Below are 14168 nucleotides of genomic sequence, written 5' to 3'. Positions count from 1 at the left end.
AGAATATAGGCTTATTTGCATTAGGCTATTTATATTATCTAATGCACGATTATTTTAAATAAAGTGCATGATTAGTCTAAATTATCAACAGCTCTTCTCCTCAATATATATACACACGCCACCGGTACAAGCACCACTTAGCAATTAACGTAGTATGACCATGGAATACTCCTCTTCGTCTTTCCTCTTTCGCCTCGCCCTCACCTCGCTTCTCTTCCTCCTCTCCCTCCTCCTAATCACACTCCTTTCCGGACGTACTACAAACCACCGTTTACCCCCGAGTCCACGGGCTCTGCCGGTCGTCGGCCACCTCCACCTCATTAGGGCGCCGGTCCACCGAGCCTTCCACCGCCTCACCTCTCGGTACGGCCCCCTCATCCACCTCCGACTCGGATCCACCCCATGCGTCATCGCCGCCTCCCCCGACGTAGCGCGAGAGTTCCTAAAATCCAACGACGCCACCTTCTCCAACCGGCCGTTGTCGGTTGCCACCCGCGTCTTCGCCTACGACGCCGCGGGATTCGCCTTCGCCCCGTACGGCCCCTACTGGCGCTTCGTGAAACGCCTCTGCGTCTCCGACCTCCTAGCCCCCCGCACTGTTGACTTCCTTCGCCCCGTCCGCCGCGCCGAGTTGCATGCATTGGTCTACGCAGTTTTGACCAAGGCGAAACTGCGCGAGGCCGTTGACCTCACCTGGGAGCTCATCAGGTATGTCCACTCGCTATATATCTTCTTTTTAAAAAAGATTCGAAAATAGAGTGTTTGCCCTTCGATACAATTTTTATTTATTTATTTTAACTTTGGTACCATGTTAACTCACCATCTCTTTTAAAAAGCTTGACCCCTGTTAAAGATCGAGTGAATTGTAATCTAATCTTTTATTTGTTACAAGAATGAGCAACGATGAGATTGTGAAGATGACAACAGGGACGACGGTAGCGATGGCGGAGGAGGTGAGGATGATGGTGAAGGATGTGGCGGAGCTGGTAGGATCATTCAACTTGGAGGACTTCGTGGGGTTGTGCAAAGGATGGGATTTGCAGGGGTTGGGGAGGAGGATAAACGAAGTACATAAGAGGTTTGATGGGTTTCTTGAGAGGATTATAAAGGTGAAGGAGAAGAAGAGGAGGAGGAAGAGAGAAGGAATTGAGGTGGTGGAGGAGGAGGTGAAGGTTTTGCTTGACATCTTGCTTGATGTGGCTGAGGACGAGAATGCTGAGTTCAAGCTGAGCAGAGAAAATATCAAAGGATTCATCCTAGTATGGCCTCTAAATCTTCTCTGTCTTTTTCGTACGTAAGCAATAAATAGAAATAGACAGCACATAATAATGTGCGTACGGCAGGTTAGCTTCAGTGGTTTCGAAGGATTTGTCGTGGGGAGAAACTTGAGCATTAAAAGCTTGTCCGAATCGAGTAGTTGGTTGTTGTATAACGATTCTTTGTCAACGTTTCCTGATGGTGCCTTTTTTTTTTAAACTATAAATACTTTTAAATTTAGATTGTTGAGATAAATATTAAAAAGAAAATTAATAATTAGATTATTGTGTAATATAAAATAGTGTAATTTTATAAAATAGTGCTCATATTTTAAAGTATAATTATTATAATATTTACCTGTTATTTTAAAATAATAAATTATATTAAAGAATTTAAATAAATAGAGAGAGAGAGAGAGAGAGAGATTTTTTCTGAACTACATGGGGCTAAGGCAGTACTACCAAACAAATAACAAGAAAGAACAGGCGCCTACGAGGATCATTTTATGAAAAGATAATAATTATCATATGGTATACATAGAATTATACTTTGTCCATCACGAGACGGTGCATGATATATTTAGTTTGATATACTCATGCAGGACATTATTACTGCTGGGTCTGACTCCACCGCAGCCTCGATCGAGTGGGCCCTCGCCGAGCTCATCAACCGCCCTGAGATCCGCCGCAAGCTACAGCAAGAGCTCGACCAAGTCGTCGGCAAGCGCAGGCTCGTCGACGAGACCGACCTCCCGAACCTCCCCTACCTCCAAGCCGTCTTCAAGGAGACCATGCGGCTCCACCCCCCGGCGCCGATCCTCCAACGCCAGTCAACGAAGCACATCGAAGTCAACGGCTACGACATCCCGCAAGGCACCATCCTGTTCGTCAACATCTGGTCAATCGGGCGCGACCCGAACTACTGGGAGGATCCGCTCGAGTTCAGACCCGAGAGGTTCTTGGACTCTGACGTGGACATGAAAGGGCTGCACTTCCAGTGCATACCTTTCGGGAGCGGGAGGAGGGGATGTCCCGGAATGGGTTTGGCGTTACAGGCTGGGCCGACCACGGTGGGGGTTTTGATGCAATGCTTCGAGTGGGAGGTGGGTGGTGATGGGAAGGTGGACATGGAGGATGGGGTTGGGTTGATCAATGCGAAGGTGAAGCCTTTGGTGATCGTTCCTGTGCCTCGTCTGGATCCGTTTCCAGATATTTGAGTTCAATCTCAAGTGTAGTAGAGTTAATTTGGGTGTAACTGATGTGATATAAATAAGTTGCATGCAGCTACTACGTATAATATAATATATGCATGCATGCTTTTCTTTTTCCTGCTTCCTTTCTTAACTACTAAAAATAGCTTCAACTTTTGAACTTTTCTTTTTCGGGTTGAACTTTTTCGGGTTAATCCACCTGCAAATATACATTCACCAGCACATTGGGAGCTAGAATAACGTTCAAAAACTTCATACGAGTGACGAGAGATCTGAGCACACTACAAGTTGCGCTAATATCGAGATAAACAATACATACTGCTTGTACTGCATCTGTACGTATCAAAGCTAAGCATTTTCTTCTCACAGGCAATATGCCAGATAAAATTTGCTCTTCCTGGGTCTCCTATGTGATTAGAGGCCAGAAACAGTATGTACCTGACTGGTATTGCATAGCATGGACTCAGCATGAGGGTACAAGTCCTCCGACATAGAAGCAGGATAGAGTCTTAAATACTTTCTGCCAAGAATCTATAAGCACAAAAAAGGCATTGATCACAGTATGTTAGATTGAAAACATCGATGCCCGACATTACTCTTAGGTAGATATTTCAGCCATCTAATTCACTAAGGTTATCAGTACTTCAACAGTGGAACTATGCAGCAGCTAGCTTTCTTATGCGACAAGCTACAAAATCAGCTACTTCGCCAAACTCAAACAGAGAAAAGGAAGTTATGATTTCACAAAACATCTGATGCTGACTGTCATCTAGCATTTCAACAGGCAGATTTTAGTATATATTAGTGATGTCTTTTGTTTAGCCAAAAAGTGTACCAAAAATTTGAATGGATCTGGGCATATATAACAAGGACTAAGATTAACAATTAACCCATATATCATAAATTCTAAACTCAAAACCATTCTGATAGACCAAAACTAGAAAATGAACAAAAAAGTTAGCACAAACTATTTTAGACCCGTGAAAAAGTATGAAATTTCCAAAAGATTGGAAAGAACTTTGTATAGAGCCTCTCCTGCATATGCAATGATTCATGGTTGCTGAAAAAAAGAGAAAATGGCAGCTAGAGGTCATCTCAAAAGGCAGAGTGGCATTAAGGCAGAGCTTCTGGATGATCAACATTTATACTCGGAGAGAATTATAAACGTGAAAGGAGATTTTACGAGACAAATAATAATAGGATGGATAACAATGCAAATTTGAGTTATTAATCTATATGATGTCCTAAAGTATAGCAATTGAACAGTTTCAGCGGATGCAACCCCCTCCATTATATGAAATAGTGGGAGGAAGACAGAATAATCAACAAACAATCCTAACAGAACACATGCAAAAGTAAAAAGGAAGATAAAATTCGTAGCATTATCCACATTAATCTCTTTTTCTTCAGGAAACAACTAATGCCTAAATTAGTAAATTTAATTCATCCTCATTTAAAATGATTCCAGCAATATTCTGCATGCAAGCAGATATTCCTAACAACATTTAGATGTACCTGTACTTCTTTTTGCTGATAAGATTGTGCAGGTACCTGAGCAAAAAGGTTGTGGTGAGGATCCTGATGCAGTGGTGTCACTGTACCAACTGGACCAAACCAAGCATTAAGAGATTGGAGTTCCCCACCACCAGCAAAGCAGTAATCTGGAATCATTATGTCATCTCGTAGTTCTCGTATCTGGAGAAAAAGAAAAGAAAAGAAAATCTAGTAGAACAAAAGTTCTAGTACAGGATATTGACATAAGAGATGCTAAGACATCGGGTTTATAAGAAATTAAGAACGGCAGAGACACCTGATCAAACAAGGGATGCTGGGCTAGATATGTCAAGTTGTCAGGGCAATCAGTTGACCATATCCTCTCAAGAAACTGAGAGAAGTAGATTCCCTGGCTTAAGCATTTGGTTGAGAAGTGGTCAAAAGATGGAAGTAAAAGTTCCAGTTGGGTGCCTACTTATCCAAACAGGGAAACAGGTATGCTGTTGCTTCGAAGACAACTACTTGTGGATCCTTCATGATCAATTGATTCTCACATTGAAAAGTCATATTATCGAAGATTTATCTAGAATTGATTGTGCGGAAAGTTGATTGTTTAGAATCAGTACTGGAATAGCTGAGATATGATCATTTATTTAAAGGAAACGATAGAGATCTGCAAGGATAAAATCTGGTTGATTTATCTGGCTTGCCAGAACAGTGCTATGGACCTAGTAACGTCCTAAGCTAGCATAGCTGATTTCTATCTAAACTTGACGACATGGTGATTGATTGTTTCACACAACATTATGTAAATAACTTGCTGACTTCATGCAGCTAGAATGGCTGACTGGTGGGGAATGTTTAGCTGGAATGCATGAAGTTGTCGTGACTAAGAGGACATTACAGGCTGTTGCATTGGCACGCCAGCAAACTCGCAGCTTGTGGAGGGTTTCTTCAACAGTAAGTGCTCTAAATCTCCAGCTATGAGGCCTTCTGCTTTCTTTTCTACATTGGTATATCACTAACCTCTCCTTTTCCCTTGGTTTAACTAGCTGTTTGCACATATTGCTTCTGATGCAATGTTGAAGCCATTAGGCCATTTTGCCGAAACATCCAATACAACCAACTATCCCCCCATTTGTGCTGGGGATTACGTTGAGAAAGAGCTCTCGGTTATTAATCTTAAAGGATCTAACAGCTGCTCATAGATTTCACTTTGGTGCGAACATAATCAGTTCTATTTAGTTCCATTTATTACAGCACTTGCAGAAGAATAACATGGGTCAGGAAGTGTATTTTCACTGTTCTATTACATAATCGAGTCTCCATTGTATAAGTATTTCACTGAAGATCTAACGGTTCTTCAACTTTTTTCACATTTAGAGTGTACTGGATGTTTGTGTATTTCCCTTCCATACCAACAGATCTGCTAATTCGATGCTTTTATTACTCTCCTTGAACCGTGTATTTAATTAGGTTGAATACTCGCTCGGCATTTCATGACTAATCAAAATGCTGCATAAGTAACAAGTTTCTACTGCACTTAAACATCTCTCTTCTAGGATAGTTTTATACTTTTCTTGTCTTTTCATTTTGCCCCATAATTGTTAATTTTTGTTCTCTTTGATAAATATCAAAAACCTTTAACTTAAAGTCATGTTGAAAATTCTCCCGTCGACTCTACAAATGGCAGCTCAACCGACTTCGTTGACCTCAGTTCTTAACCAATCAAGCCATATAAAGACATACTTAAGTTTTCGATTTTCTCACTCCTCTCTATCTCTTCTTTTAAATATTAGTGCTCACCTACGGTTGGAATTCCATATTTTCTTTTGACTAGTAAATTCTGTAAAAATAAAAGATATTAAGCCTGCATACTTTTCCATCAATACAAACTTATAAATAGGGGTGTAAACGAGCCGAGCCTGAGCGAGCCGGCTCAGGCTCGGCTCGAAATTACTTTCGAGCCTCATAATTTTGCTCAGGCTCGGCTCAGCTTAGGCTTGATTAAAGGATGAGGCGGTGGCGGCATGGGCAGGAGGAGGAGGCGACAAGGAGATGGTGAATGAAGGAGGAGGAGGAAGCCAACGAAGTAGACGAACAGGAGGCCAACGGAGGAGGAGGAGAAGGCTGACAGAGAGGAAGGCGTGGCGCCGTGGTGGTGGCTTGCCGATGGAGGCCGACGAGGAGGGAGGAGGTGGCGGCGCGTGGGGTGAGGTTATGAGTGGTGATCGGGTGGATGAGGATGAGGGTGAGAGAATTGAGGATATGGAAGGTGACGCGATAGACAAGGTGAAATGATAGGTGAGGGTGGGGTAGGTGAGAGAATTGAGGATGAGGGTGAGAGAATTGAGGATATGGAAGGTGACGCGATAGACAAGGTGAAATGATAGGTGAGGGTGGGGTAGGTGAGAGAATTGAGGATGTGGAAGGTGAAGCAATGGACAAGGTGAAAATGATGGGTGAGGGTGGGGTAGGTGACTGTGGGGTAGGTGAGGGTGATGAATATTGAATGGGTTACATGTGAGGATGAGTGAGGGACACGTGGCAATATTTCTTTATGCCACGTGTCCTTAATTATAGCTAGTGAGGCTATCGAGGCTATCGAGCCGAGCGAAAGCGAGCCGGCTCCAGCTTAGGCTCGGCTCGATATTAATTTCGAGCCTGTTATGATGGCTCGGGCTTGACTCAGCTCGACCAAGCCGATTCGACTCGAGCTTCACCCGAGCCGCTCGTCAAGCCCGACAGCCCTACTTATAACTCTGTATTATCTGGCAATGCATTTTTTTTTTCTCTTTAGGTGCATAGCTATTTAGGGTTTATGGTGCATATATAGAGTGCGCGCTTATAACTCTGTATTATCTTGTATTATCTTGTAGTATTTTTTTTTTAATTCTTTAGTGTATGATTATTTTATATAGAATGCGGACTTCTAATCCTGCATTATCTCGCAGTGTCTATTTAAATCATTTAACGCATGATTATTATACATAGAGACATCGCATTACCTTATAGTGCTTTTTTATTTCTTGTAACGTATATATATTTTAAATAGCATGTGAGCATATAATCATGTATTACTCTATAATGCTTATTTATATATTCTAGTGCATAGTTATTTTATATAGAATGCGGACTTATAATAATTATTTTATATAGAATATAGGCTTATTTGCATTAGGCTATTTATATTATCTAATGCACGATTATTTTAAATAAAGTGCATGATTAGTCTAAATTATCAACAGCTCTTCTCCTCAATATATATACACACGCCACCGGTACAAGCACCACTTAGCAATTAACGTAGTATGACCATGGAATACTCCTCTTCGTCTTTCCTCTTTCGCCTCGCCCTCACCTCGCTTCTCTTCCTCCTCTCCCTCCTCCTAATCACACTCCTTTCCGGACGTACTACAAACCACCGTTTACCCCCGAGTCCACGGGCTCTGCCGGTCGTCGGCCACCTCCACCTCATTAGGGCGCCGGTCCACCGAGCCTTCCACCGCCTCACCTCTCGGTACGGCCCCCTCATCCACCTCCGACTCGGATCCACCCCATGCGTCATCGCCGCCTCCCCGACGTAGCGCGAGAGTTCCTAAAATCCAACGACGCCACCTTCTCCAACCGGCCGTTGTCGGTTGCCACCCGCGTCTTCGCCTACGACGCCGCGGGATTCGCCTTCGCCCCGTACGGCCCCTACTGGCGCTTCGTGAAACGCCTCTGCGTCTCCGACCTCCTAGCCCCCCGCACTGTTGACTTCCTTCGCCCCGTCCGCCGCGCCGAGTTGCATGCATTGGTCTACGCAGTTTTGACCAAGGCGAAACTGCGCGAGGCCGTTGACCTCACCTGGGAGCTCATCAGGTATGTCCACTCGCTATATATCTTCTTTTTAAAAAAGATTCGAAAATAGAGTGTTTGCCCTTCGATACAATTTTTATTTATTTATTTTAACTTTGGTACCATGTTAACTCACCATCTCTTTTAAAAGCTTGACCCCTGTTAAAGATCGAGTGAATTGTAATCTAATCTTTTATTTGTTACAAGAATGAGCAACGATGAGATTGTGAAGATGACAACAGGGACGACGGTAGCGATGGCGGAGGAGGTGAGGATGATGGTGAAGGATGTGGCGGAGCTGGTAGGATCATTCAACTTGGAGGACTTCGTGGGGTTGTGCAAAGGATGGGATTTGCAGGGGTTGGGGAGGAGGATAAACGAAGTACATAAGAGGTTTGATGGGTTTCTTGAGAGGATTATAAAGGTGAAGGAGAAGAAGAGGAGGAGGAAGAGAGAAGGAATTGAGGTGGTGGAGGAGGAGGTGAAGGTTTTGCTTGACATCTTGCTTGATGTGGCTGAGGACGAGAATGCTGAGTTCAAGCTGAGCAGAGAAAATATCAAAGGATTCATCCTAGTATGGCCTCTAAATCTTCTCTGTCTTTTTCGTACGTAAGCAATAAATAGAAATAGACAGCACATAATAATGTGCGTACGGCAGGTTAGCTTCAGTGGTTTCGAAGGATTTGTCGTGGGGAGAAACTTGAGCATTAAAAGCTTGTCCGAATCGAGTAGTTGGTTGTTGTATAACGATTCTTTGTCAACGTTTCCTGATGGTGCCTTTTTTTTTTTTTTAAACTATAAATACTTTTAAATTTAGATTGTTGAGATAAATATTAAAAAGAAAATTAATAATTAGATTATTGTGTAATATAAAATAGTGTAATTTTATAAAATAGTGCTCATATTTTAAAGTATAATTATTATAATATTTACCTGTTATTTTAAAATAATAAATTATATTAAAGAATTTAAATAAATAGAGAGAGAGAGAGAGAGAGATTTTTTTTCTGAACTACATGGGGCTAAGGCAGTACTACCAAACAAATAACAAGAAAGAACAGGCGCCTACGAGGATCATTTTATGAAAAGATAATAATTATCATATGGTATACATAGAATTATACTTTGTCCATCACGAGACGGTGCATGATATATTTAGTTTGATATACTCATGCAGGACATTATTACTGCTGGGTCTGACTCCACCGCAGCCTCGATCGAGTGGGCCCTCGCCGAGCTCATCAACCGCCCTGAGATCCGCCGCAAGCTACAGCAAGAGCTCGACCAAGTCGTCGGCAAGCGCAGGCTCGTCGACGAGACCGACCTCCCGAACCTCCCCTACCTCCAAGCCGTCTTCAAGGAGACCATGCGGCTCCACCCCCCGGCGCCGATCCTCCAACGCCAGTCAACGAAGCACATCGAAGTCAACGGCTACGACATCCCGCAAGGCACCATCCTGTTCGTCAACATCTGGTCAATCGGGCGCGACCCGAACTACTGGGAGGATCCGCTCGAGTTCAGACCCGAGAGGTTCTTGGACTCTGACGTGGACATGAAAGGGCTGCACTTCCAGTGCATACCTTTCGGGAGCGGGAGGAGGGGATGTCCCGGAATGGGTTTGGCGTTACAGGCTGGGCCGACCACGGTGGGGGTTTTGATGCAATGCTTCGAGTGGGAGGTGGGTGGTGATGGGAAGGTGGACATGGAGGATGGGGTTGGGTTGATCAATGCGAAGGTGAAGCCTTTGGTGATCGTTCCTGTGCCTCGTCTGGATCCGTTTCCAGATATTTGAGTTCAATCTCAAGTGTAGTAGAGTTAATTTGGGTGTAACTGATGTGATATAAATAAGTTGCATGCAGCTACTACGTATAATATAATATATGCATGCATGCTTTTCTTTTTCCTGCTTCCTTTCTTAACTACTAAAAATAGCTTCAACTTTTGAACTTTTCTTTTCGGGTTGAACTTTTTCGGGTTAATCCACCTGCAAATATACATTCACCAGCACATTGGGAGCTAGAATAACGTTCAAAAACTTCATACGAGTGACGAGAGATCTGAGCACACTACAAGTTGCGCTAATATCGAGATAAACAATACATACTGCTTGTACTGCATCTGTACGTATCAAAGCTAAGCATTTTCTTCTCACAGGCAATATGCCAGATAAAATTTGCTCTTCCTGGGTCTCCTATGTGATTAGAGGCCAGAAACAGTATGTACCTGACTGGTATTGCATAGCATGGACTCAGCATGAGGGTACAAGTCCTCCGACATAGAAGCAGGATAGAGTCTTAAATACTTTCTGCCAAGAATCTATAAGCACAAAAAGGCATTGATCACAGTATGTTAGATTGAAAACATCGATGCCCGACATTACTCTTAGGTAGATATTTCAGCCATCTAATTCACTAAGGTTATCAGTACTTCAACAGTGGAACTATGCAGCAGCTAGCTTTCTTATGCGACAAGCTACAAAATCAGCTACTTCGCCAAACTCAAACAGAGAAAAGGAAGTTATGATTTCACAAAACATCTGATGCTGACTGTCATCTAGCATTTCAACAGGCAGATTTTAGTATATATTAGTGATGTCTTTTTGTTTAGCCAAAAAGTGTACCAAAAATTTGAATGGATCTGGGCATATATAACAAGGACTAAGATTAACAATTAACCCATATATCATAAATTCTAAACTCAAAACCATTCTGATAGACCAAAACTAGAAAATGAACAAAAAAGTTAGCACAAACTATTTTAGACCCGTGAAAAAGTATGAAATTTCCAAAAGATTGGAAAGAACTTTGTATAGAGCCTCTCCTGCATATGCAATGATTCATGGTTGCTGAAAAAAAGAGAAAATGGCAGCTAGAGGTCATCTCAAAAGGCAGAGTGGCATTAAGGCAGAGCTTCTGGATGATCAACATTTATACTCGGAGAGAATTATAAACGTGAAAGGAGATTTTACGAGACAAATAATAATAGGATGGATAACAATGCAAATTTGAGTTATTAATCTATATGATGTCCTAAAGTATAGCAATTGAACAGTTTCAGCGGATGCAACCCCCTCCATTATATGAAATAGTGGGAGGAAGACAGAATAATCAACAAACAATCCTAACAGAACACATGCAAAAGTAAAAAGGAAGATAAAATTCGTAGCATTATCCACATTAATCTCTTTTTCTTCAGGAAACAACTAATGCCTAAATTAGTAAATTTAATTCATCCTCATTTAAAATGATTCCAGCAATATTCTGCATGCAAGCAGATATTCCTAACAACATTTAGATGTACCTGTACTTCTTTTTGCTGATAAGATTGTGCAGGTACCTGAGCAAAAAGGTTGTGGTGAGGATCCTGATGCAGTGGTGTCACTGTACCAACTGGACCAAACCAAGCATTAAGAGATTGGAGTTCCCCACCACCAGCAAAGCAGTAATCTGGAATCATTATGTCATCTCGTAGTTCTCGTATCTGGAGAAAAAGAAAAGAAAAGAAAATCTAGTAGAACAAAAGTTCTAGTACAGGATATTGACATAAGAGATGCTAAGACATCGGGTTTATAAGAAATTAAGAACGGCAGAGACACCTGATCAAACAAGGGATGCTGGGCTAGATATGTCAAGTTGTCAGGGCAATCAGTTGACCATATCCTCTCAAGAAACTGAGAGAAGTAGATTCCCTGGCTTAAGCATTTGGTTGAGAAGTGGTCAAAAGATGGAAGTAAAAGTTCCAGTTGGGTGCCTACTTATCCAAACAGGGAAACAGGTATGCTGTTGCTTCGAAGACAACTACTTGTGGATCCTTCATGATCAATTGATTCTCACATTGAAAAGTCATATTATCGAAGATTTATCTAGAATTGATTGTGCGGAAAGTTGATTGTTTAGAATCAGTACTGGAATAGCTGAGATATGATCATTTATTTAAAGGAAACGATAGAGATCTGCAAGGATAAAATCTGGTTGATTTATCTGGCTTGCCAGAACAGTGCTATGGACCTAGTAACGTCCTAAGCTAGCATAGCTGATTTCTATCTAAACTTGACGACATGGTGATTGATTGTTTCACACAACATTATGTAAATAACTTGCTGACTTCATGCAGCTAGAATGGCTGACTGGTGGGGAATGTTTAGCTGGAATGCATGAAGTTGTCGTGACTAAGAGGACATTACAGGCTGTTGCATTGGCACGCCAGCAAACTCGCAGCTTGTGGAGGGTTTCTTCAACAGTAAGTGCTCTAAATCTCCAGCTATGAGGCCTTCTGCTTTCTTTTCTACATTGGTATATCACTAACCTCTCCTTTTCCCTTGGTTTAACTAGCTGTTTGCACATATTGCTTCTGATGCAATGTTGAAGCCATTAGGCCATTTTGCCGAAACATCCAATACAACCAACTATCCCCCCATTTGTGCTGGGGATTACGTTGAGAAAGAGCTCTCGGTTATTAATCTTAAAGGATCTAACAGCTGCTCATAGATTTCACTTTGGTGCGAACATAATCAGTTCTATTTAGTTCCATTTATTACAGCACTTGCAGAAGAATAACATGGGTCAGGAAGTGTATTTTCACTGTTCTATTACATAATCGAGTCTCCATTGTATAAGTATTTCACTGAAGATCTAACGGTTCTTCAACTTTTTTCACATTTAGAGTGTACTGGATGTTTGTGTATTTCCCTTCCATACCAACAGATCTGCTAATTCGATGCTTTTATTACTCTCCTTGAACCGTGTATTTAATTAGGTTGAATACTCGCTCGGCATTTCATGACTAATCAAAATGCTGCATAAGTAACAAGTTTCTACTGCACTTAAACATCTCTCTTCTAGGATAGTTTTATACTTTTCTTGTCTTTTCATTTTGCCCCATAATTGTTAATTTTTGTTCTCTTTGATAAATATCAAAAACCTTTAACTTAAAGTCATGTTGAAAATTCTCCCGTCGACTCTACAAATGGCAGCTCAACCGACTTCGTTGACCTCAGTTCTTAACCAATCAAGCCATATAAAGACATACTTAAGTTTTCGATTTTCTCACTCCTCTCTATCTCTTCTTTTAAATATTAGTGCTCACCTACGGTTGGAATTCCATATTTTCTTTTGACTAGTAAATTCTGTAAAAATAAAAAGATATTAAGCCTGCATACTTTTCCATCAATACAAACTTATAAATAGGGGTGTAAACGAGCCGAGCCTGAGCGAGCCGGCTCGAGCTCGGCTCGAAATTACTTTCGAGCCTCATAATTTTGCTCAGGCTCGGCTCAGCTTAGGCTTGATTAAAGGATGAGGCGGTGGCGGCATGGGCAGGAGGAGGAGGCGACAAGGAGATGGTGAATGAAGGAGGAGGAGGAAGCCAACGAAGTAGACGAACAGGAGGCCAACGGAGGAGGAGGAGAAGGCTGACAGAGAGGAAGGCGTGGCGCCGTGGTGGTGGCTTGCCGATGGAGGCCGACGAGGAGGGAGGAGGTGGCGGCGCGTGGGGTGAGGTTATGAGTGGTGATCGGGTGGATGAGGATGAGGGTGAGAGAATTGAGGATATGGAAGGTGACGCGATAGACAAGGTGAAATGATAGGTGAGGGTGGGGTAGGTGAGAGAATTGAGGATGAGGGTGAGAGAATTGAGGATATGGAAGGTGACGCGATAGACAAGGTGAAATGATAGGTGAGGGTGGGGTAGGTGAGAGAATTGAGGATGTGGAAGGTGAAGCAATGGACAAGGTGAAAATGATGGGTGAGGGTGGGGTAGGTGACTGTGGGGTAGGTGAGGGTGATGAATATTGAATGGGTTACATGTGAGGATGAGTGAGGGACACGTGGCAATATTTCTTTATGCCACGTGTCCTTAATTATAGCTAGTGAGGCTATCGAGGCTATCGAGCCGAGCGAAAGCGAGCCGGCTCCAGCTTAGGCTCGGCTCGATATTAATTTCGAGCCTGTTATGATGGCTCGGGCTTGACTCAGCTCTGACCAAGCCGATTCAGACTCGAGCTTCACCCGAGCTGCTCGTCAAGCCTGACAGCCCTACTTATAACTCTGTATTATCTGGCAATGCATTTTTTTTTTCTCTTTAGGTGCATAGCTATTTAGGGTTTATGGTGCATATATAGAGTGCGCGCTTATAACTCTGTATTATCTTGTATTATCTTGTAGTATTTTTTTTATATTCTTTAGTGTATGATTATTTTATATAGAATGCGGACTTCTAATCCTGCATTATCTCGCAGTGTCTATTTAAATCATTTAACGCATGATTATTATACATAGAGACATCGCATTACCTTATAGTGCTTTTTTATTTCTTGTAACGTATATATATTTTAAATAGCATGTGAGCATATAATCATGTATTACTCTAT

At 42.2% G+C, this 14168-nt stretch overlaps 5 protein-coding genes and 1 long non-coding RNA gene across 6 annotated transcripts; 4 read left to right on the top strand and 2 right to left on the bottom strand.

Annotated features, from left to right (window-relative positions):
* Nucleotides 1-48: 48 nt before the first annotated feature.
* Nucleotides 49-2585, top strand: LOC140799754 (cytochrome P450 93G1-like). Its single transcript, XM_073154212.1, has 3 exons — nt 49-708; nt 893-1259; nt 1859-2585. The coding sequence occupies exons 1-3, from the start codon at nt 155-157 to the stop codon at nt 2471-2473; spliced, it is 1536 nt and encodes a 511-aa protein (XP_073010313.1). The 5' UTR covers nt 49-154; the 3' UTR covers nt 2474-2585.
* Nucleotides 2586-2628: 43 nt separating this feature from the next.
* LOC140799755 (lysine-specific demethylase JMJ30-like) lies at nt 2629-4428 on the bottom strand. The gene is made up of 4 exons (XM_073154213.1): nt 4278-4428; nt 3983-4162; nt 2906-2998; nt 2629-2666 (listed from the first exon to the last, which is right to left on the bottom strand). The coding sequence occupies exons 2-4, from the start codon at nt 4136-4138 to the stop codon at nt 2658-2660; spliced, it is 258 nt and encodes an 85-aa protein (XP_073010314.1). The 5' UTR covers nt 4139-4162; nt 4278-4428; the 3' UTR covers nt 2629-2657.
* Nucleotides 4232-5169, top strand: LOC140800120 (uncharacterized). Its single transcript, XM_073154783.1, has 3 exons — nt 4232-4456; nt 4796-4921; nt 5014-5169. The coding sequence occupies exons 1-3, from the start codon at nt 4232-4234 to the stop codon at nt 5167-5169; spliced, it is 507 nt and encodes a 168-aa protein (XP_073010884.1).
* Nucleotides 5170-7155: 1986 nt separating this feature from the next.
* Nucleotides 7156-9703, top strand: LOC140799679 (cytochrome P450 93G1-like). Its single transcript, XM_073154099.1, is given in 4 exon segments — nt 7156-7537; nt 7540-7825; nt 8009-8375; nt 8979-9703. Coding segments are annotated over 4 exon segments (1533 nt in total). The 5' UTR covers nt 7156-7272; the 3' UTR covers nt 9594-9703.
* Nucleotides 9704-9818: 115 nt separating this feature from the next.
* Nucleotides 9819-11388, bottom strand: LOC140799683 (uncharacterized). Its single transcript, XR_012111049.1, has 2 exons — nt 11138-11388; nt 9819-10117 (listed from the first exon to the last, which is right to left on the bottom strand). It is a non-coding gene; the product is annotated as an uncharacterized lncRNA (long non-coding RNA).
* A 69-nt stretch (nt 11389-11457) lies between these two features.
* LOC140799682 (uncharacterized) lies at nt 11458-12534 on the top strand. Its single transcript, XM_073154105.1, has 3 exons — nt 11458-11575; nt 11915-12040; nt 12133-12534. The coding sequence occupies exons 1-3, from the start codon at nt 11525-11527 to the stop codon at nt 12286-12288; spliced, it is 333 nt and encodes a 110-aa protein (XP_073010206.1). The 5' UTR covers nt 11458-11524; the 3' UTR covers nt 12289-12534.
* Nucleotides 12535-14168: the final 1634 nt, after the last annotated feature.

This window comes from Typha latifolia, chromosome 13 (genome assembly GCF_019914945.1).
Source record: "Typha latifolia isolate L0001 chromosome 13, TyphaL0001v2, whole genome shotgun sequence".
NCBI classification, from domain to species: Eukaryota; Viridiplantae; Streptophyta; class Magnoliopsida; order Poales; family Typhaceae; genus Typha; species Typha latifolia.
This window is presented reverse-complemented; position numbering and strand designations above follow the sequence as displayed.

Coding starts and splice junctions, on each gene's coding strand:
- LOC140799754 (XM_073154212.1), top strand. CDS start 155: ATGACCATGGAATACTCCTCTTCGTCTTTCCTCTTTCGCCTCGCCCTC. Junction 709..892: donor CTCACCTGGGAGCTCATCAG/GTATGTCCACTC, acceptor ATTTGTTACAAG/AATGAGCAACGATGAGATTG. Junction 1,260..1,858: donor ATATCAAAGGATTCATCCTA/GTATGGCCTCTA, acceptor ATACTCATGCAG/GACATTATTACTGCTGGGTC.
- LOC140799755 (XM_073154213.1), bottom strand. CDS start 4,138: ATGATTCCAGATTACTGCTTTGCTGGTGGTGGGGAACTCCAATCTCTT. Junction 2,999..3,982: donor ATCAGCAAAAAGAAGTACAG/GTACATCTAAAT, acceptor TTGTGCTTATAG/ATTCTTGGCAGAAAGTATTT.
- LOC140800120 (XM_073154783.1), top strand. CDS start 4,232: ATGCTAAGACATCGGGTTTATAAGAAATTAAGAACGGCAGAGACACCT. Junction 4,457..4,795: donor TTATCCAAACAGGGAAACAG/GTATGCTGTTGC, acceptor GACTTCATGCAG/CTAGAATGGCTGACTGGTGG. Junction 4,922..5,013: donor TGTGGAGGGTTTCTTCAACA/GTAAGTGCTCTA, acceptor TGGTTTAACTAG/CTGTTTGCACATATTGCTTC.
- LOC140799682 (XM_073154105.1), top strand. CDS start 11,525: ATGGAAGTAAAAGTTCCAGTTGGGTGCCTACTTATCCAAACAGGGAAA. Junction 11,576..11,914: donor TTATCCAAACAGGGAAACAG/GTATGCTGTTGC, acceptor GACTTCATGCAG/CTAGAATGGCTGACTGGTGG. Junction 12,041..12,132: donor TGTGGAGGGTTTCTTCAACA/GTAAGTGCTCTA, acceptor TGGTTTAACTAG/CTGTTTGCACATATTGCTTC.